Raw genomic sequence first — 23,384 nt, 5'->3', positions numbered from 1 at the left:
ATTTGCAAAAAATTATTTTAAAAAAAACACCAGCGGAGGGAGAGAACAGAGGGAGAAACAGCCTATGAGGAAAATAATTCTCCCTCTACAACCAAACATAATATTTTTACAGGATATACGATCCAAAGGGTTTTCCTTTTGCTAAAGTGAATGCCCATTACCCCTTGTTTAAAAGTTCAAAATTTACAACTATGGATACATCCCAGTTCCAGAAATTCTAACGTTTGGTTACAAACAGTAGGTTGCACCACATCCAAATATATTTACATGTATTTGAATTCAATATCGTAAACGAATAGTGGCCGAATATAAAGAAATCCCTGATCTTTGAATCAATAATTTAATAAAGAATTGAGCACCAGAAAAGTTGGAAGCGTCTTTTCTGGAAGATTTGTGGAGATTAACCCTAGATTTTTCATAAAAAGAAGTTTGAATCACTTTGGTATCACCCCCGACCATCCTATTCTAAATAATAGGGCAATCATTCTGTAAAATCAAGTTTCAACTCGAAATAAAAGTGTTAAAATCCCTTTACAACTCGAAATAAAAGTGTTTTAGCTATAAATTGGCTAAATGGTCCTTATTTGCAAATAATAAGATCTCAAATCTGCTCGAGAAGTATTGTACATTTTGTAAAATCAAAGTAGAGTCCTTTTGCCATCTATTCTTTAGTTGCCTAGGGTGGCCCCCACTGTAAGGCAGCAGAAGGTTCAGTATTAAGAGCTTTTTGATGCTCTGGGACAACAACTGACTCATAATGATGAAGCCGGCAGTATATGAAAATATGAGTTCATAATAACAGACTTACCACCAGGAATTTATGAATATAAATTGAGCAATAGCTGTACCATACTGCTCTTAGTAAAAAAAAAATAGAAAAAAATATTAACATGATGACCCTTCCATGGTTAAATTTTCTTGTGTTATTGTTTAATGAATTTAATATATGTATATATTTTTTTTTTTAGAAAGCTGTTATTATTTTTGGAATAGGAATATGTCGTGGAGAAAAGATATTGTCTTATTCCATCAATGGATGATTTTTTCTTGGACAACCTTGCACAATAACAGGTAGAAGTAGAATGGCTAGCTCAGCAAAATGTATGTCCATATTTATACAAGGAAGATACATAATTTCTTTGTAGTGTTGTTCATTCATGTCAAAATGTGCTTGAGCCTGTTGATACAAAATTCTAGAACGAAAATATTAATTGAAATGATTGGATATCAAATATGATACCCCCAATAAAACGATTGGTATTTTTTTTTTTTGTGGATAATATAATGAATTGTGAAAATTCAAGAACTTATAAACAAATACAATCAATAAGTTTCTCATAATATTTTATTGAATCACAAATGGGTATCAAAAATGATACAGTCGTCGTTATTGTTTGAAACAATGTCCATAGTTTGATAAAGATAACAATTTTGTAGAATAATATGTAGAGCCTCCATCCAAATTCAACTAAAACAATTGTTTTTCCTTTTGTTTATTGGTTTGACTAGATTATAACTACTGTAGACTTAGAGGTAGCAATTTATGTAGGTTTTGGACAACTAAAAAGGTGTACGTAATTATAAACAGGGACATAGAGACAACCCCCTAATAGTGAAAATTTTGATATGGCCTGAAGTTGTCATTATAAGTGGGATCCATTGTAAAACAAATTATTCCTCTGACTGAGTAATTATCTTAATTTCAAATTATATAGAATAATGTAGATTGCCTTCACTTTGCTTTTATCACATACTATTATCAAGAGACAGTTACTTCTCCCGAGTGAGTTTTCTATTATACAATGCCGCTATATTCAGTTTAATTTTCTAAATTAAAATGATTATATATATAAATGTATAAAATACATATATTAATTTTCTAAGCTTAGACTCCAGATAGCTCTATATCGACCCTTAAGGATTAATAAAGACACCTTTGGGAGCTCTTGATATATATATTTTTTGTTTAAATCAAAGTTTATATGTATTTATATATTTGTTGAAGTGAAAAACAATCATTTTTAATATAAGAAATAACAGTATGGTCATATTAATGAAATTTTGTAAACGTTATGCATGTATCAATGAGTGTGAATAGAGGGTACACACTGTATATAGACCTCCCCAATGTTTATCATAGACATATTTTTGATATATAAAATATCAAAGGAGTCACATAATTCAAATATTGCCCCAATTTGGCATGTAACATCGTGTGTGTGTAGCTCAGACTCAACCAGGTAGTGCTCTTGAGACTAAAATACTCCATGGCTCATTAGTCATAACGTTTCGTACTTATATTTTCTGAATGTTTTATTACTATTTTTTTATTCTTGAGGAAAGAACATCAATGTTTTGAGTAATTTTATATGAGTATGATCATAAAAATTGTTGTATAACACTTTGGCGTTCATTTTGTCTGTTCACACACCCCTAATAACTCCGGCCAACACCGGGTACTACCGTTAGTAATAGTATAAAATTTGAATATATATCCATTTTTCACAATCATCCAATTCAAATACCATTTTAAAATTATAAATTCAAAAGTATAAAATATTAAAGGTAAAAAAGTGTTCAAAATGTTCACTTATGTTAATAATTGTTATAATATTACTGATACAAACAAAGTTTTATATTGTCACAATATTCATGTCAATAATAAGATGGCTAAATATCCAGAGGGAATTGCTTTTATTTTTTCTTCTCATTGTATAAGTCAATATATAATTGATGCTTAAATAAGTTTTGATCAAAAATAAGACTTTTTTCACTTTCTTTTTGGTACGTACATTGTACAATAAGGTAGTGCTTATGTTTTAAATGTTCCAAATATGATATGTTAAGACTTTAGAATGCTACTATTAGTCTATCCTTAAATATGATTGACTAGTTTTGAACCCTTTTGAAAAATATCTTATAAAGTCTTATAATTGTAGATTTTTTAGAATAAAAATTAGCTTTTGCTTCGATTTTTGTTTGAAATAGCAAATTTAGTTCAACAATATTTAATAAAGTTCTATAATAATTCCGTATCTACATTTCCAAAGGAAGGGTAAGTGTAGTTACATGAAATGTAGCTTTCATTCTATCCGTTTTTTCTTTTGTGTTTCACAGCCACACAATTCAATTGATACATAGCGAATTTTGAAATTACTCAGATAAACGAACTAGTATAAATTTGGTCGATCCCGACCTGGATGATATGCTTACGACTTTTTATTTGAGTAACTATACCCATATAACTTTATTGAACTCTATGTAAATAATCAAACCTTTTCACAAAAAATTTAATAGTAGTCAATTTTATATATAAATGATATCGAATGTTATTTAAGGCCGTGGGCAACGACTAGTTCAACAATATAAATGTACCATTTTAATATTAATAAGTACAAAAATGCAGTTTCTATATATATATATCACATTCGATATAAATGTAAATATATATTTCCTTGAATGACACATAATGTTTTATTGTACTTCAATATTTGCTCAATTATATTTTAAATTATGGCAATTTTTTAAATATGATTACAATTTATTATTGCAGCTGTGATTCATTATATGTTAATAACCACTACATCCTTGAATGAGTTCGGTTGGATTACGCAAAAGTATCTTGATCCTCTTCATAATTTACTACTCTATACCACTGAATCGAGCAAAAGAAACGTCTCGAGTATTTTAACCCCCAGAAAAATGTTGACCCCAAACATGATTGAAAAATTAAGCCAATTATAGGCTCCATAAAATGATTCCTTAAGTACACGAGGTATCTCTTTTCAACAACAAAAAGGGATTAAGAACAGAATTTGAACTCTACTTAGTAGGTTTGATCCCCTGAATTTTTTATATGACCTATTTTTTCTCTTTTAGCCTTGTGGCCTTCAAAAAAAGGCCATACATTTTTTGTTATTTTGATGGTTTAAAGTTATTTTAAGCATATAGTGATAAACTATGTTAATATATTTTAAAGCCTAATGTTAGAAACCTCTACAGCCATTTTTGAAATGACTGTATCAAGCTCATAACCTGAGTTATCTTTGTTTCAAGTTGAAAATAAGTGACTTTTATTCAGAGGCTCATAGCTTTAAAACGAATAAATTTAAAAAGTTTGGAAGTACATCTGTGAAATAAAATCCCTATTTGGAGTAAGCTTCCGAATTTGGAATTGGTGTTTGTCAATGGAGATGAGTGTATTTCTGGTTTGGAATCCATGGCAACAAAATTTCTGCTAAAATACCCCTTGCTATAGAATTTGATTTTGTGAGGGTTTGCTCCGACCCTCTCTTGAATATTTGATTTTAGGAATTCCTCTCTCTCATTACGGGTTTCCAACGAGGCATCAGGTTTTCCATGGAGCTTAAGATAAGCATGCATGAGTTGCATAACTCAAATTAGTGAACTTTAGTGTCAATGTAAAATGACAAATCTTTTTTTCGGAGATGAATCATGGATCCCCGTTACTGTTGATCGATGGATCTGTGCTGATGAAATTGTAACGTAACATTTCTTTACATGGTCAATGCGGGGGCGTCTAAACATCATGAGAGAAGGAACCCTTGATATTTGAAACCAAAATTTCTGGATAACGACTCTCACTTACAAAGTTTAGGAAGTTAGAAGATCCACTTCGAATATCAATTTCTATAGATTATTGCCCTTACGTCAAAAATTGCATCATATTTTTAGGATAGTTTAGTTTGCGGGCTCAAAGTTGATATTTTTACTCCATAAAACGGACAAACTTCAAATAAATCTTGATTCAGCTCCATACAATGGGTTTATAAATAAAAAAAGACTGAACACTTTAATTGAATACTACTTGACTCTAATAAAAACACTGATATTTGAATATAATCAAAGTAATACTAAAATGTACTGAAAATCTTTATGAAATGTCTAAATTTGTAAATTTATTATTCGTTTTTGAGAGAATAGGAACTAAAAGGTCGGATATGAAATAAAAATATATTATTCCTTTCAATATAATAGTTAATTTTTATCTTCAACACAGAAATACAAATATATAATTAACGATATAATAACATTTTTAATACATTTAATAGTATTTAAAAGAACAAAAAATAGAGGGACTGCTTTTTGATGAACAGTAAGGTTCATCTCAGGATTATCAAAAGTCTTTGGGTGTTACTTAAAATGATATTAATAGAACAACTTCCGGGCGATATTAATTGGCTTTAATTTTATTGGAAACAAAATTATGCAAGCTTGATCAGTCATTAACCTCTGAATATTTGTACATTTACAGTAAATAATAACTCGCAGAACCATGTTGATTTATAAAGGTTGACTAATTGTTTATTTAAAAAAATTGTCATATGCATTATATTTCCACAGGATGGTTAAATAAAAATTTATGTCTTGGAACAAACAATTCTAATAATATCTTTTAAAACATTCATACATACATTGTATTTATCTAGTGGTAAACATTTTATTATTTTCAATTTTTTAAGAGTTAAACTTAAACAATAGGTTTTGCAAGGACATTTACTTATCAAAATCATTTCAAAATACTACTTGGCACAATTTTTATTCGATATGTGGGCCCTCATCTCTAATAATTGCTTCAATACGAGGCCTTAATCCCTTGCAGACCTTGATTATGTAGTCATACTCTTGCTTGATCCCTTCCTTTTTGATGGAAGCCTCTAAAACGGGATACTCCTGTGAGGCGTAGCGTCTCCAGACGCGCCTATATATAGTAGTCGTATGGGTTCATGTTGAGGTCCCAAAAGTCCAGAAAATTGTTCTTACAGGAAGCCTGTGTCTTAGCGGCGCAATTAAAAAGAGCTTCATCTTGAGTCAAAACAAAGTTGTCCCGGAACTTTTATCTGCCCCAAGGTAGCAATTTTTTATCCAGAAGTTCGATGTAAGCATCTACATTGAGACACTCCTTCTTGTTGCAACACTTGTCTGTTTCCAGCAGAATTTTTTGTACCGAAGACAGCTGGATGTTAGGTTGTGATGTAGTGAGCCTTTTGCTTATTCACAGTGGTATAAACAGGGGAATTTTTTTCATCAGAGAAGAGCAAAAGTTTTCCCAAATTTTTATTACCCAATGAAAAATTAAAATCTTCTTTGCTCTTTCCTATTTTCTCAGCTTGATTTGTTCAAAGATAAAATGTCTTATTGTCCTTCATTGTGATTTTGTACCAATTTCATTCTGGATTGAAAATAATACAATTTATACCACTAAATAAGATCAAACCTGTATATATATATATATTATATATAATATATTCTTGAGTGTTCATCAAAGACTACGAGTAATACTAATCATTTGTTGTGTAGTTATAAGTATAAGTCCTTTTTGGACTCAGAGTATAATTAAGGATAGACATAGGAATAGTTCCTGAGTATTTTCTTACTAGAGATTGAAATATATTTTGTTTCCTTTTTTTATAGATGATTGTAGCTAATCTAATAAAACGTCAAGCCAGCTAAGCATCCCGAAATATATATTTTTTCTCATTTTCTGAGTTGCCATTATTTTTTCCAGTCCTATAGAGCTATGAATTTTCTACTTTAATAGGTCTACATATGCATATAGTTATTTACCAGTCTATTATATGAGTATATGAAAATAAAATATCTCATCATTTCAGGAAATTGCTTTCAGCAACAGTGAGACGCGGGGAAAACTGGTTTTTTTTATTGGATTGGATCCGACTCTTGGGGAGCTAAGATACATCCTGTTCGTCATCAAGAATGGGCAGCTGAAGGAGCCATTACCATACTTCCAAAAAGATCTTCTCTCAAAGGTACATATATTTGTTGATAATCCGACTGAAATCGACTTTTTGAGCCTGACAACGATTACTTAAAAGTTTTAAAAAAAAACAACAATTAATCAGCGATTTTTGCCTTTCCAATTGAGATATTATATAACCAAACAAAAGACCACATATGGTCAGTTAGTTTTTTTTTTTAATATCTTATAGTTTTGGATTCGATGCCAGTTCTATATTCTGACGTTAATTGATATGACAAATTGCATAAACAATTTACCTGCAAACTGAAGCTCAAATTTAGTTTTTTTGTTTAAGCTGCAGAACACAAAAAAGAAAATCCAAGCCGTTTGGCTTGTAAGAAAAATCATGTTTGAGGATTTTGATTAAGAGTCATACTTAGACAAAAAAAGAACTACATGGATGAAAATAAAAGTTAAAAACAATTAATAAAATCATTGCAGCATATGAAAGATTAGGAACTTATTATTTTGTTTCTAAAAAGAGGGTTAAATAATAAAAAAATGATAAAAAGAAAAAGACAATTATTTAAATATATCCACATATACTTTTTTGTAGAATTCCTGATATGTAGTGATACAGTGGGGTTAAAGCAGACTCGTCTCTACGGGAGGGGGTTACACAGACCACGTAACAAATATGCCAAAAAGACATCATTTCTTTTAAAAAGTTGAAAGCATGTTGACAAATTTTTTTTATTGTCACAATATGAAATAAATTTTTTATGTAAGTGATTTATTTAGCATTTAAGGTATTTTCAAAAATAAGAGGGCATTTAAAATATTTGCTTAAAAAAACTGTCCAAATTGAAGTAAAGACAGACGAAATTATTAGGTTTCAAGAATAAAACATTTTTCGAATGATTCTAAATTTAAATAATGAAAATTGAAACTTTTTCATGACCAAGTGATTGAGACATATTCTTTTGTAAAAACGGCTGACAAAATAAAGGAGAAAATTAAACCGCCCTAGTGTTTTTTGATAGAGTCATATATAACTGAGAAATGGCCTAAAAAACAACCCATTAATACAATCAAAGGAATAAAAGATCAGCTAATTTGACGTCATGAGTCTTGGAAATATTTAGGTCTTCAATTATTAAATATATTAATATTGCACTTTGTTTTTATGGAAATAAACCATTGTGTTTAATCCCCAAATTTCCATGTTAATATACAATCGCCTCAAATCGCTCGATTTAATTGACTTCCTGATATAACAGTGAAGCTCATTTTTTCCCTCCTACTCATGTGACTGATTTATTATTTTAATTTTGCAGGATTTGATGAATACTTTCTAAGCCTCCGTCCACCCCTTACAGAGGACGAATGTAAGACGTCTAGTGAGAGCTCATTAACATCCTGGTTCTCCTCTCCCAAAGAGACTGAGACAAATCGATTAACAAACTGTCGCAATCCTTGGTTTAGAGAATTTTGGAGTCATCATTTCCGATGTTCCTTTCCAGATCAACCACGAAGTCCAGATCGCTCTGTTTGTACAGGAAATGAAAAACTTTCTAATCATGAGCAGGAAGGTCTTGTTCCTTTTGTGGGTAAGGAGTTTTACAAAATATATTTGGAAAATTTATATAATTACGACAATAGTTTATTTATTTATATTTGTAGTATCAAATATTCTTGTCACCGTACATATTGTTGGGTACCCGTTCTAGTGCCAAAATAAGTACCAATATTTAAATATTATTATTTTTTAACCGTCACACAGTATACAAACTAAAAGAATACATTGTTTTATTTCATTAATTAAGGAATATACAATTGATTCCTCTCCTTTTCGGTGTTTGGTAAAGGCATTATTTAAAAACACCAATACATGGATAAAGAAAACACATAAAATGATTAGAACATTTTCTCTAAAAACGAAGAAGATATCTCCAATAGAGATTAACAATTCCAATTCGTTCATACCTGTGGTTCCCAAGGATAATTTAAAAGGCTTCTTTCCCAACAAGACTCTCTGGACCTGGCGGGTTTTTTTTTTTTTTTTTTTTGCTTCTGATTTTTTTGGTAATGTAGAACACTATAAGCTCCTTGGATAAAAAATTATTCCTAAAAACCTTGAATAATATTTTCCCAAGAAAATGCAACTTTTTAGTGTCCACAATTTTTGAAATTTTCAACAAAAATTATTCTAGATATTAAATGTACTTATCAGAATTTTCCGGTTATAAATCAACTTTTTAATAGTATATGACTGGTAAATATTCTTCCTTGAACGTAATTGTACTCTTTTGTTTTATCGTGATCAATAATAACTTTACCTTCCATGTCCACCTCAGCAAATTATGAGATTATGAAAGAAATGATGATGTAATATAAACAATCACATTTTCCCGAAAAATTCTATTGATTTGTATTTTATTTATTTTTATGATCTCCTTGTGTGATTCAATGTTTTTAAACTTAAATTTGTGGTACGTTACCATAAAATCAATATTGACAAAAATAAAACAAAATGTAATATCTATTTTATTAATTTTTTTTCATATAAATTCCTTGAAAAAATTACAAGTTTTTTTAATTTTTTTATTCAATTTGAATAAGACATGGTGTGTCAAATAAACTATTATCAAAAACTTCAAAAAGAAATTTAAGAACTTAACTCATTCTTACTCTGAGTTATTATCACTTTTTAATTATGAATTTGATCAAACTCCACCCAAAAGACTTTCGCGTTTGGAATTGTAGTTTGTGAACCACTCATTTAAAGGATGCATATAATCTATTGTTTGATAGTTTCTACGTTTTTCAACAAAATACTTTTACAATTTCTTAAACTTATGATTGAGCGTCACTTTAAATATCTCAAAAATCGTATCCTCTGATTTTGATATATTATGAGAATTATATCAAATTAAAGTCTTACTTTGATTTAAAAAAAAATTAGAATTGTAGTTGTAATTGTAATAATGGCTACTGTTATAGTGTATTTCTTTCTCAAAACCAAAATGGGTTAACTAAAAGGAGATCAAAAATCAGAGCTGGATTGTTAGGGGGGAGAGGCCACTTTTGTCACCAGCAATAAAAGAAACCCATCTCTTCCGTTGTAAGACTCTTTTGAGTTCTTCTGAACTCCTTTTTGACACTTTTAGCCACTCAACAACCCTGATGCCAACCCCCTTGACTAGACCTTTTTGATGCATGTAGAGGGGAAAACTGCACTACACTTCATCCAAACACCAAGGCCCTCCAAGCCACATTCAGCCAGAGCTGGGACGTCATGAAAGTGGACTACATCTGCAGCGGGTACCAGATCTTCCTCCACTGCCTGGAAGCCATTATTGCTGCTAAATGTGTCTACATTAATGATTAAGAGAGCTCAGACACACTTCAATTTTTGAATTTTTGTTAATCTTTTGTTAATGAATAAACTATACCTTGTTGAAGTTTTAAAATCAAAGTGTTTAGATTTAATGGACCACTAAGTCACTCAAAGCTCAGGCTATTCAGCTTCCATTTGATATTTTTAATATTACATTAAAAAATAAGGAATTTTTTTCTAATAAGGGTAGAAGAGAAAGAGCTTACAATAACATTTTGTTGCCCATGTTTAAGAGTGGTTAACCAACAAAGTTCAGGGCCATGGAGGTAATTAATATCTTGGATAATGGCATTCCTATAAAGTTAGCCGAGTACAACAAGAAAAAACATTTACACAATTGGCAAGGAGATAAAGGAGGTAAATAGAAAGTCGTTCAAGAGGATTGAGAGGCATTTCGTTTTACAACAACAGCAATACGTCATTAGGGTTGGTTCACAACTTCTGAATGACCTAAAACCCCATAATAGTCAGATATAAAAATTCCTGATGAAAAAATAATCACTGTGGACCTTATTTAACAACCAGTAAAATGACCTGGTGATTTGCTTGATAACATTTCCAGAGTTACCAATACCAAGCATTCGGCCTCAGTGATGATATTAGGGATTATATTTTCAAGGCAGAAATAATCTTTGCCTTGGAAGTGCGTACTGGAACGTTAATTTATACTTCATTTCCCTTTTATCTTGTTATTCTTAGAAACAAAATCATAAGAATGTAACATTATGCTAATATATTTAGATATATATATTAGATTAGATATGTCAAGGTTTTCTTTTGTACGAATGAGTGTAAACATAAGTATGAATGAAAGGAATATTTGTATACTCATATAAATACTACAGAGATACTCATGAATAGGTATACCAAGTAAACGTAAATATTTTAAAAACGGAAGAAAAAAAACTTAGCAACAGACGATAATACAAAAAAAAAAAATGTATACATTATCTCTTTAAGTTGAACTTATAATGGATACATAGCATATTATTATTTCTATATATGTATGTATTCAGTCGAGTATACCGTGAACAGTTACAGCACCTAATCTATTCTGAATCTTATTACTATTAAGGCTTGGGTAGCAAAACGTGGACTCTAGAACCTCCTGACCTCTATCAGAAAGGTGACGTGGAGTCCTCGTATATGAGGAAAATCCAAAGATACCCTTCACAGCCTCATTAATGGTCCTAGAAGGCACAGAGAAGTAGTTGGCGAGGAAAATCTTTGATGTGGTGGCGGCCTCCCTGATCTTTTCTCCAAACTGGGCTGGGACACCGGATCCCTTGTCCCTTTAACTTCCTACTTTCCTGGAGAGGTATTATCCATTATTCTTCATCTTGGCTAACTTAAAATCCAGGATCCCAGAGAGCTTCAAAATGTCCATAATCCTCCACAACTCAACTTCAGTATCTAGGATATCTTAGATGTGCTGCCTTTTGGCTTCTTGCTCACTGATGATGACGAAATGCTTCCCATAATAATAATCACTAAACCTTTTTATTTTTATGAGAAAATTAACATTGATTAACATTTAAAATTTTGCTGCACATCCATGTAGAGTTGTAATAAGTAGGTGATCTTGGTCTGCTTAAGAAAAAAAAACTAATACCTCAAGCCTCCTTTACTTCATGACCTCACTCCGAAGGTGGCACAGGATCCTAGGGAAGGAGTACAATCTAAAGTTGCCCTTCATGACCCTCCTGATGATCCTATATGCCACTGACAAGGCTTTAACGAGGTGCTTCATAGATTTGGTGGATGTACTTCTTGATCTTCTTCTCCAAGCTGGACAGGAACTCAGGATACCACTTCAAAAATATTACCATCCCCTTCCTGCTTTCCTGGATAGGTTTTTTTCGATCATTTTTCAGCCTGGCCCCCTTGAAAACTAGGATCCTGGAGCACTTCAAAAGATCTATAACCTTGCCACCTTCAACTTCAGCAGTTAGGAGATCTCAGATGTGTTACATTTTGGCTTAATGATTATTATAGTTTGTTTTATGCACAGAGGATACCTGAACTAGAATGTCCAAAAATAATCACTAAACCTTCCTATATTAATGAGAACATTAATTAAAAATCCATATTATGCAATACAACCATGTTGAAATGTAAAAAATATGACATATTGGAATGTACATAAAAGATACATAAAAAAGTGATCTAGTAACAATTTATTTTCCAAAAGTATTATGATAATTTCTGAAGAGAAATTATATAAGTATAACCTAACCACAAGGGCATGTTTTCTTTCTTGATAGAGAGTAACCAAAATGAGTTGTTAAGGGGTGATTAGTGTAAGTCTCTGTTGGACTCAAAGGATTATTGAACAACGACAATAAAGTAATTTCTGTCTTTGTCATTCCAGGAATTACAGAGTATTTATTACCTTACTCAAATAGAAGTGAGCAGCTAATTTAATAAAATGCCATGAAAGTTAAGTGGTTTCTTATTAAGATGTTATTCAAATTGAAAGGATTATTACGGTAGTTTTCTTTTTCTTTTTTAGAGTAGCAGCAGGTCATACGACTTTACTTGTTGTTACTATTAGAGAAAGGAAAATGCGGCTTGTGAAACTTCGTATATATACCAGCCCTAAACCCATAATTATATCGCTATTTTATCAGAAAACTTTTCCGTAAGGACGGAACCTCGTTGCAACTGACACATTCGTACTGAGCATTACAATATATCAAGCGTCTCCTCAATGAATGTGATTTAATAAGTTTATATCAACTAATACTAAAATCATCAATAATTTAACTATGTTACTGAAAAAAAAAAATTGGAAATCAAACTAGTAGATTACAGAAATATTACTCTTCCAAAAAATTACTTACATCTGTCAAGAAGAGTTTTTAATTAATATCTCAAATAGAAACAAAAAACCTTATATGAATAAATCTCTCAAAGCACTTGGATAGTGATGTATCAATTTTTTTTTATAAGTACATAAAATAACCAAATGATTTCAATATCCAAATCCACGTCACAAAACTTCCAAAATTGTGTTAATTTTGTCCTCTTTCGTCACAACTGGTTACATTATATTTCGTTCCCACTTTGTCACAATTAGTAAGGTCTTTATTTAGCATTAAAAAAAATTGAAGCATTTAAAAGAATACTTTGATTGACTTCGTGGTGGAGACTTGGCTTATTTTTTTTTTATAGTCATACAAAATCATTCATACCTAGAGGCCGCAATTAAAACTGTTCTAAAAAAACGGAGAACTGTGTTGTTAAGATATTCGATACATCACTAATTTGTAAATACATGTACATATAATACAATATGCAATTTGTATAAATCTGTCACAAAGGGGGAAAACCACATACACACACACCTACACAACGTGAATTTGATCATTTTGTGAAATACGAAAATGTCACATTTAGATTCTTTTGACATATTGCTGCTAATATTTATATGAGAGAAAATATGAGCCAATTTAGAACCACAACCAAACAAATACTGTCCAACAAATAAAAATATATATAGTATGTACAATATTTTGAAAGGGGAAAAGAATGACCTTGAGGTATACACATACATATATTGTGAAAGCAACAACATCATTTGGAAAGTTTTTTTCCTCAAAAAAAATAAAAAAATCAATGTAGATAAATTATAAGGAAATCATGTTCTGGAGAAAAAAAAAATATTTGAAGACAAAAAAAAAAAATGATTTCCTACCCTGTTATTTTATCAAATAAATTACATCTCATTATATATATAAGGATGAGTGCCAAGTAGTAACTATACTTTGCTTGGTTATTAATTCAGTCAATTAAGCCATTTTGACATTGATATATAATTTTTTAAGAAAATTCAAAAACGGTTTCATTTATCTTTCAATCTAATTTGAAAGTCACTACAAAAAAAAAACATTTAGTTCTGGAACTGCTCATGTAATAGGTTCCTCTCATCCTCAAAATTTATTTTATGAAAATTGGGGTTAGATTTGCACGAGGACCAACGATAACACTTCTTGGGATTTCTCCCAAGACCTTGGAACTTAACTGATGATTTTTGTCGAAATTTCAAAATCTTGGAATTTTATGCATGCAACAATAATTGTTTATTTTTAATTGATTATATTATCTTTATCCGTTGTTTATCTAAAGCGTTACGAACTAACTACTCGTTTATTTGTATACGACAAGTTCATAACCCGTTATCGTGTTGTCTGATTAAGAAATGAAAGATAGGCTTAAAAAGCATAATTAAAACGATTAAATGCACTTATCCGCACATGTTATTGAAGGTGAAAAAGAAAATGAAAAATATCTGATTCAAGGTGAGTTTCAAAATGTATTGATAATCTGGAAACTATTATTATTTCCTTGCGACTTCAGTGCTGATGCATGGGATTTTTAGGAGAGAATCTATGGATGTTATAAAATTATGAGTGGTATTTCTGTCTAATTCCTAATCTGTCCCCCCTCTTATTCTTTTTTTTTATAGGTTCAATCTTTTATATCATTCAATGGTCCAAATAACGTGTTATCATTTTAGCATTCAGTACCGCGGTCTAAGCTATCTATTGTTTATTTTTCTTTAACCCTTGGCTAGGATTGAAGAATATATAAATAAAGAAAATAATGAATGATAGCTAGAATTTATAAAACTAATATAACTTATACGTTCTAGTCAAACATTTCTTTTAATGTATATAGACTTTTATTTGATACTTCTAGTCTGTTATCTATTTATATGGTCGAAATTGCCATAATTCTGAAATAAACATCAACGTTGTATATAATTATTAGGCTGGATCAGAAACCAAGTACCTTACCAGCAAATTGAAAGGAATTTGACTAAGCCATTTGAAATAACAAAAAATTATGTAAAATATGAGTTTTAATTTACCATTAGATTATTTTGGTAGATTTAACTTTGGTTGTCCCTTTTAAATTTTAAATATGTATAATTTTCTAGGTTGTGATATTATCTTTCTACTGAAATAAACTTCACTTTGAGGAGTAAAGAAAATAAAAAAAATGATGAACAAACTTACTTTTGGAAGACCAAGGAGTTGTATAATTTTAGAATACATAACCCGATCAAAGGGCTAAAGGTCATTAATAAGTCTCCAAATGCGAAATTTCCTGCAAATTCATATAATGACATTTCTTTGTTATAACTTTATTTATATATTATGTACGAAGAGACACATATTTTTTTTTTAATACCAACGACAAAAAAACATATGTGTATTTAATACTTAGTCAAATAATGATTTACCATGTGAAAGAAAATAAATTGAATTATTCTGCCTTGATTTTAACTGACACGTAGTAGGTATATTTTAAACATACAAATACCGAATTATATCTAGTTAAGAAAAGATAATACAAATCCCTTGATGTAGGACTTTCGTAGAAATGATTTAAGAAATGTGTTTTCTTAAAACATACTCTCAGATACTTAGGGATTACATAAGCCTTTACCTATCATTAATATTATATCATCTTTTATACACACATAAATTAGGGCTAGGACGGTAAGCTAAGCTCACAGTTCGGTAGGAACTACAATACACCCTTTACGATACGCAATTCGGTACGGTATTATTAAAAAAAAGTTTTTTTAATATAATTAATTAAGTTTAATTTCCATATTTTGGACTTTAATAATTTTTTTTGTATAAATAAATTATTCCTAAAACTACTTTACTTCTCTAAAAAATGACAGTTGATATAAATATATAGAAGGGTTATATACATACAGCTATTTTTTAGGAAATATATGAAAGGGTCCTCATTTACAAATAATTAGGCCTCGAATCCGTTGATAAAACATTTTACCTTTTATAAAAATCAAAGTTTATTTTTCTGGATATCTATTCCGTAGTTTTCCCCTCTCCGTAAGGCAGCAAAAAGTTTAATGTTCAGCACTTTTGGAGTAATCATCTCAGAGAGCGACTGGCTCATAATGATAAATCTGGAAGTGAATGAAAATATGAAGTTAGAGTTCATTATATCAGACTACTTACTATCAATTTATGACTATAAACAGAACAGGAGCTGTTTCATGCCTTCCGTATGTAAATCAATTGAAAATTACATTAACATGATGACCATTCTTTGATATAATTCCCTTGTTTTATGGTCTAATTAATTTTATATTATTTATTTTACATACACGCGCTAGCTTTGTTGTGTTTTACCTGTTGTTTCTTTCTAGTTTATGTTTACTATTTTACCTACGAATCTTTCTAGTATCAAATGTAATGATGTACTAAATTATTATTGCCCAGTGAAAATTCAATAAAATCACTTAATAAAAAAACATAAATAAAAATAAAATGTGACTATATATACGTACCGCACCGAGGGTAAAAACGTATGAAACTAAAAAGTAATTCAACTTTGTACCATACTAGATCTAATATACATACGAGGTGATTTCAAAAAGTAAGATTATTTTTCAAATTTTGCGGGCAAGGTACATTAAGTAAGCTACATTATTTTATGTTAGTAGACTCGCCACAATCATATATTTACTGTTTCAGAAATATAATAGGTTTCGTATGTTTGTAATGAGGAATAATTGTATTTTTATGGTTTGGTGATTTTTTGCTATCGAAAAACATGGATCAAAGAATTTGCATCAAATTTTGTTTAAAAAAATGAAATTAAGTGGCTAGAACACTTGAAATGTCGACAGTGGTATACAATGAATCAATGAAAATTTAAAAGTGGTACAAACTCTTCGAAGATGGCTGGGAAGTTGTCAATGATAAGCTTCGTGCTGGACGCCCAAGCACGTCAACAATATATGAAAACCTTGAAAAAGTGAAGATTTTTTTTTTGAAAAACGTCTAGTTACTATCAGAGAAGTCGTTGAGGATATTGACATGGGTTGGCTCGTGCCATCAAAAATTTGCGAACGTTTTTGGCATGAAACGAGTGTCAGTAAAGTTTCTACCAAAACTACTTATTTTTGACCAAAAGAATCGTTTCAATTTTAATTAAAACTTAAAATTATGTCTGGTTTAAGTTTAAAATTCAAAGTGTTCAAATTCTAATGACCCACTCGGTATTTCTCGTATTATTTTCTACTCTATGTTAAACAAAGACTTACTTATTACTCACCAACCAATCTTCGATATAAATCTCCGTCATTCATAAGCAATCGCACTTGATATTTAAATGTTTTTTCCTCAAAAATGAAAGAAAAATGCTCCTACCTTTGGAAAAAAAAAAAAAAAAAACATATTTCGAATTTCTAACCACAAAAAATATCGAAATTGTTATAGATCATATTGTTTACAATTCTACATTTGCTATGATAAAATTTCGCAATTTATAGTCTTACTGTTTCCTTTCTCTTTGACTGAAGTGAAAGCAAATATACGTATAAGATACATTTATTTAAAAATCCCTTTTTGGTTGTGTATCTGTAGGGAATATTTGCAATTTGCATTAAGAGAGCTCAAGTGATGATATAACTAAGGTTTTTTTTTCCTCAAAGATCAAACAAGATATTTATACTTATATATACATTAATATACTTCCACACAAAAGTATAAAAATAAGTTGTTTTTTAGTAGTATTATCTCTTTGTTTTTCTCAAAGACGTCATCATAATTTCATCATTCTACGAAAGGAAAATTTTCTCTTTTTAACATATCATTTTTTTTTTTTTCGAAGATAAAATTTATTCCACTTGAATGATGTTCTATAAGGATGGAAAAGAAAATACTGCAAAAGACTTATGATACTCCCGTCAGATTTTTTTCTTCTCAAAAACATTTATCATGGACTATATCAACGATTCATCAAAAAAAATAACATAGAAAGCTATAGAAGGAGTTGTATAATATATTACTTTGAAATATTTGTCGTTAATAAAAAAGTTTAAAACATTATTTCATATTTATTAATTTTGCCAAATGGTTATACCCTTATTGAGAGTAGTGGAGGGCATTGTAGGGTTCCACTTTGGAGTAAGACTCACACAACTGGATTGGCTTGTCGTCACTTCTCCTATATAAGATGATGAACCTAAAATAGAAAACATTGTTTCCAAGGTCCAGGAAGTGCTCTACGCGGCACAGTATACGAATGGAATGATTCCACTCGGAATCCGAAGCTGCTTGTACACCTTGATTAATAGCATGGTCTCCTTCTCAGTGGGAGGAATACCACTAGCACTGTTGACAAATAACATTAATCCAAGGAGTGTTATTTCTTTGTCTTGGACTGCTTCTCTATCTTTGAGAATTTTGAAAGGGATATTCGCTTGTTTTTAATCCTAATTGAAGGGGAAGGGGGTAGAAGAAATAAAAATGCAGGTTTTGAAACCACATTATTCACCTCATTCTATTTTAATTAATTATTTAAACACATTCTGTGTATCATTTCCAACTATATTAAATATGTTGATTATGTCAAGTTATGATTCTAAAAATGAAGACTTATTTTTTTTAAAAGTCGATTGTAATGTATTTTTCCTGTTTAGCTTTCAACAGAACTTATGGAATGTTTAATAAATAAACTATAATAAAGGTTATATGAAAAGTTACAATAGTTAACATAAATATTTGATTAGAAGGCATAATTTGTAAGTATAAAAGGTTTGCCTGGTGTTACATAAGGCATTTTGAAATTAAAATAATTCTACACTCTTTTGCTTTACATACAACAAAAAATAAAGACTTTATCATTTAAAAAAATTATTTTAGCTGCTTATTGGTATATATCTTCACATACTTTTTCTTCAAATTGATTATAAGGTTAGTTAAGAAAAAATATATATGTAGAATTATCGTTCGCTCAACTTTGATATTATTTACAAAAATTCTTTGTTTTATTCTCTCTTCGTTCCTTTTCTTTTCTGAGCCTGATAATCCTCTTTTTTTGAAAAAAAAAATTGTATCTTTAGATACATATCAACATGTAGCAAGAATAATTCCTATAATTTTACAATCGTTATTTTTTGTTTCTCAAATAATTATTTTATCGAAAAATGCCTTTTGTGAGACTTCCATGGCCATAATGGCCAAAAATTGTTACCAAAAACCATCTTGTAATCTTTAAAAACCTACATAATAAATTTCAGCAAAATCCATTCATTGGTTTGGCCGTGATTTTGGGACATACACACATAGACGTTCACAATTAATAAAATAAAAAGATAAATATACATATATATTGGATATTAAGCATATTTAAATTGAGATTTATTTCCTTGCTTCTAAAATATTATTTACTTATAAATGTTAGTTAAATGAACGACTTAATAGTATTTAATATCAAAATATTTTTTGTTGTGAACCTAACATCCCTTATAAATTAAATATTATATAAGAAACTTAAAAGTTATACGGACACAATCTATGAAAGTGGAACTTTTTCTTGACGGCAAATCTTTTAAAGTTGTAATATTGTCAGACTAAAATAGGACATTATTAAATTACATTTCAAATAAGTAACATACAATTAAATGCTACGTTTAATTGTATGTACTTTTGTTAGGCGTAAGTATTAAAATGTATGCATTGGAAATTCTCTTACAACAACATCACATTTAAAATGAAATATTCCTAAAATGAAATCGGTATTTAAATAAAAAGAGTATCTTTACTTTATATTTGTTGGTGTTATAACATCAACGATGTGCATGTCTTTCAAATAACACGAATATGTATTTATATAGTAGTAATGTTATATTCCAATTAAAACATTTGTATGAAGTTGTGATGTTATATAAGAGAATTAAATATAGTCAGATTGAATTTGAACTCCGAATATACAAGTGTCTTATTTCTCACATCTTACAAATATAAAATGTACTCCTTAGAGAAATTGGGAAATATATACATACAAAAAATATTAGCTGCCAAAGTTAATCCTTCATTTAAGTTGATTTTTGTATAATAACACACATTTTGTAAGAACTGTAGTTAATATAACTTAATGAAAATTTATTCGATTTCTAAGATGTTTGTTATCAATTGTTATTACCTTTCTTTTTAGATTCGTAGTTATTTCACTTCAAAATTTGGGTATGAATTCTAACTTTATTCTGAAAACGAGTATTTTTTTTTTAAACCAAAGTATCATATATATTGCTGTATAAGGTTTTCATAGTCATTTTTTGTTCTACGGGTTGAATTGCAATAATAAATGTGGTTTAGCAGGAGGGTAAACAAGATGTTTCATGGCATTATCTATTATTTCTCCCTATTTTGACAATTTAAACGTAGAAAGGAGTACCTTAGTTTTAATAGGGATCTCTGTCAGCAGACACAGTTTTATTGACAAAGTTTTGTAAGAGAAGGGACATACAACATTGTCTATACACGGAATAAAGAAACTTCTGTATTTTAATACTGCATGCGGTAAAAAAATCTTTTCGTTATCTTTTTTCTACAGAAATCAAGGATTTTGTGAATACAGTAAAATTGTCCCTTCAAATACTAGCTTAAAGAAAAAAATATGAAAAAGAAAAAATAGATCTCCCTTAGTTTCTTAGAAGCCGAGAAAATTCCATTTGAACGTGACCAACGAGTTACAGTCCGTGATTCTTTTGGAGGCTGGCAAGAAACCAACGGAGATTGCTAAGCAGTTGGGGATCACCAACATGAACCCGGACCTGAACATGGTGTTCCAGCAGGATGGTGCGCCTGCACACAAGTCCAAAAAGGCCCAGAAGTGGTTGGAGTACAACTTGCCTTTCTGGTCAAAGAAAATATGCCCCCTACTCAACAAATGCCAACCTATTGGACTTCACTTTTTAGGTGTATGTTGAGTCCATGGCCTGCACCTTCCGTCACCCAAATATCAACAACCTCAAGGACACTGACAACTAGTAGTGGGATGCTATATCTGAGAACTACATCCACAATGGGTGCAAGGCCTTATGTGGTCCCCTGGAAGCCATCATTGCTTCCATGGGGGATATATCGATGATAAGGATAGCCAAAACATCATATTAGTTATTTTATTTACACACCTTAATACAAGTGGTTGCTGAAATACATCTTGATAAAGTTGTAGATTGAAAGTGTCAAGATTTTTTTGCTGCTCCCGGTACACGGAGTTTTTTTTCATTTTTCTTTATAAAAAAACTTTTGATGAAAGATTTTAGAAAGATAATTATTTCTTTCAAAAATTGCACAACAAAGTGTTTTTTGAAATCTGTAAATAATATTTATTTATTAAATAATTAGTTATTCGTGCTTCCACAAAATTCTATAAGAGGTTTGTTTTTCCCTGAATAAATCCGGTTTTATTTACCAAATTTAGAACAATTTTACTAATTTGGAATGAGTAAATGACACAAAGTCTCATAGCACTATTTATATTTGCATTCAAAACATTTTGCTAATTTCAAATTATGAAAATAATTCGAAAAAATCATTTGTTGTCTTTTATTTATTAAAGCAACTAAGTGATTTGTATCAGTTGCAAAAATAAAAAGCAAATTTTCAATTCGTTTGATTTCATAAAATATTATGTCACACTACTTTTGACAAAATTTACTGTTGACGGCAAACGCACATTTCACACTACTACAACGCATGTAAAGACTGTATTTCAAAATAACTTTCGAAACCCAACTGTAAAATTAAACCACTACTACTCCTACAATCTGAATACCACCCATGATAAAAAGAAGTTAAGTACACGCACCCTGTATTTGCACCTGGAGTTATACAATTTCTATTAATGGCTGAAAATAGATTATTTTAATTATAGAATAGCGGTACATTTTTCATACCTTTAATCGCGAAGGTGTCAAAAATGACATCAAACAATTACAATTCAATATAATGTGATATATTTTATAAGGTATCAATTTAAAAAAATCACCAATTTTAATAATATTTATAATTATAACTATTTGTATTCATAAATATGTATAAAATCATTTTATGTTTATTGTAAGATTAAAACAATTTATTAGAATTAAAAGTAATTTTCATCAAATGAGATAGTTTAGTTCTGATTAGAAATAATGAAAATATACCTTCAATAAGTTATGATGCGGAAATGATAATTCAGCCATTCTAATGTTGATAATTATAATTGTGTTTCTCGATTCACAAATTACATTTCAAACAAATAGTAGTAAAACTTAGAATAATATTAAAATATTTATAATCATCATAATTTTAAACCATTTTTAATGAAATATGATGTTCGATTACTTAAATGTGGGAAAAAACCAATGTTTTTGATTTAAATTATTTATAAATGTTGTGTATATATTTTAGCAAATATGAAATAACTATAAAAACTATGCAAAAAAACAGAAATTTAACTTTTTTGCAAAGTGTAAATGAGTTTTATATGAAAGGTTGCAATCTTTTTTTATATGGTTATATTTCAAATCGAAATTATGTCACAAATATAACACAATTTTCCGTCTTTTTATTTTTAAAAACCCATAGGGTAATTTTATGTTGTAGTAATAAAATGTAATCTATTTATGTGTTATACTTATAGTTGATGCCACGTACGCCATGGCAAATGCTCTTCATACAATGATCGTTGATACATGTGGAAACTCAACTCTTTGTCCAGAAGTTCTACCCTCACCACCAGGAGCGGAACTTCTCAAATACATCCGTAATGTTAGTTTTACAAGTAAGTCAAATCAAAGGGATTTTGTGTATTATAATTTCATTACTTTCCTGGGGTCTTTTGAAAGCCCAATTTCGTTGAACGTGGGTGATTTCCTATTCAACGTGTGTTTTGATCTACGGCAACATGAAGTCCTGATTTATCTCCAATATTCTTTTTTCTATGGTTTTTTTTAATATTATGAGAACAAATAATAAAAAATAATTAACAACTATTTGCCCTTAGATTAAATGGAGTGGCTCTGATTATCTTTTATAAATAACATGGAAATTACTTTATATATCAAAGGCCTGCTTTTGTGACTTACAAAGTGAAACATTTCGTAAACTGTCAACTTTTGAGTTATGTTACACTCCTAATTTATTCGGTTCAGTACAGTACAATTTTTAGACCGGTCCTATCTGTCACTGGGAGCGGCCCTTTGTACTGTCAATACTAGAACTGATTAAATAATAAAAAATCAAGCTGAGTGGGATCACCCAGGATATAACTTTATCGGTTTTAGGACTGATAAAGTTCATTACTGAAATGGACGGGATCGAAAATAAACGTGACTGAAGTCTTCAGTTCTAGAAAAGGTTAAATACAACACAAGTAAATTAGGTTAAATAACTTATATAATATTATTTTTTTTAAATGCTCTGTTTTAAAAATGAAATTGTA

General features: G+C 29.8%; 1 protein-coding gene across 1 annotated transcript in view; it reads left to right on the top strand.

Moving 5' to 3' along the window:
• Positions 1-23,384, top strand: part of LOC121116041 (metabotropic glutamate receptor 2-like) — a 148,741-nt gene that overhangs the window by 96,319 nt on the left and 29,038 nt on the right. Inside the window, 4 exon segments of the mRNA XM_040710240.2 lie at positions 6,636-6,660; positions 6,662-6,791; positions 8,059-8,331; positions 22,584-22,724. Of these exon segments, the coding sequence (XP_040566174.1) occupies positions 6,636-6,660; positions 6,662-6,791; positions 8,059-8,331; positions 22,584-22,724 (569 nt within the window).

Source organism: Lepeophtheirus salmonis, chromosome 4 (genome assembly GCF_016086655.4).
Source record: "Lepeophtheirus salmonis chromosome 4, UVic_Lsal_1.4, whole genome shotgun sequence".
In the NCBI taxonomy this organism is placed as follows: domain Eukaryota; kingdom Metazoa; phylum Arthropoda; class Copepoda; order Siphonostomatoida; family Caligidae; genus Lepeophtheirus; species Lepeophtheirus salmonis.
Note: the sequence above shows the minus strand (reverse complement) of the source record. Positions and strands in the feature narration are given on the sequence as shown.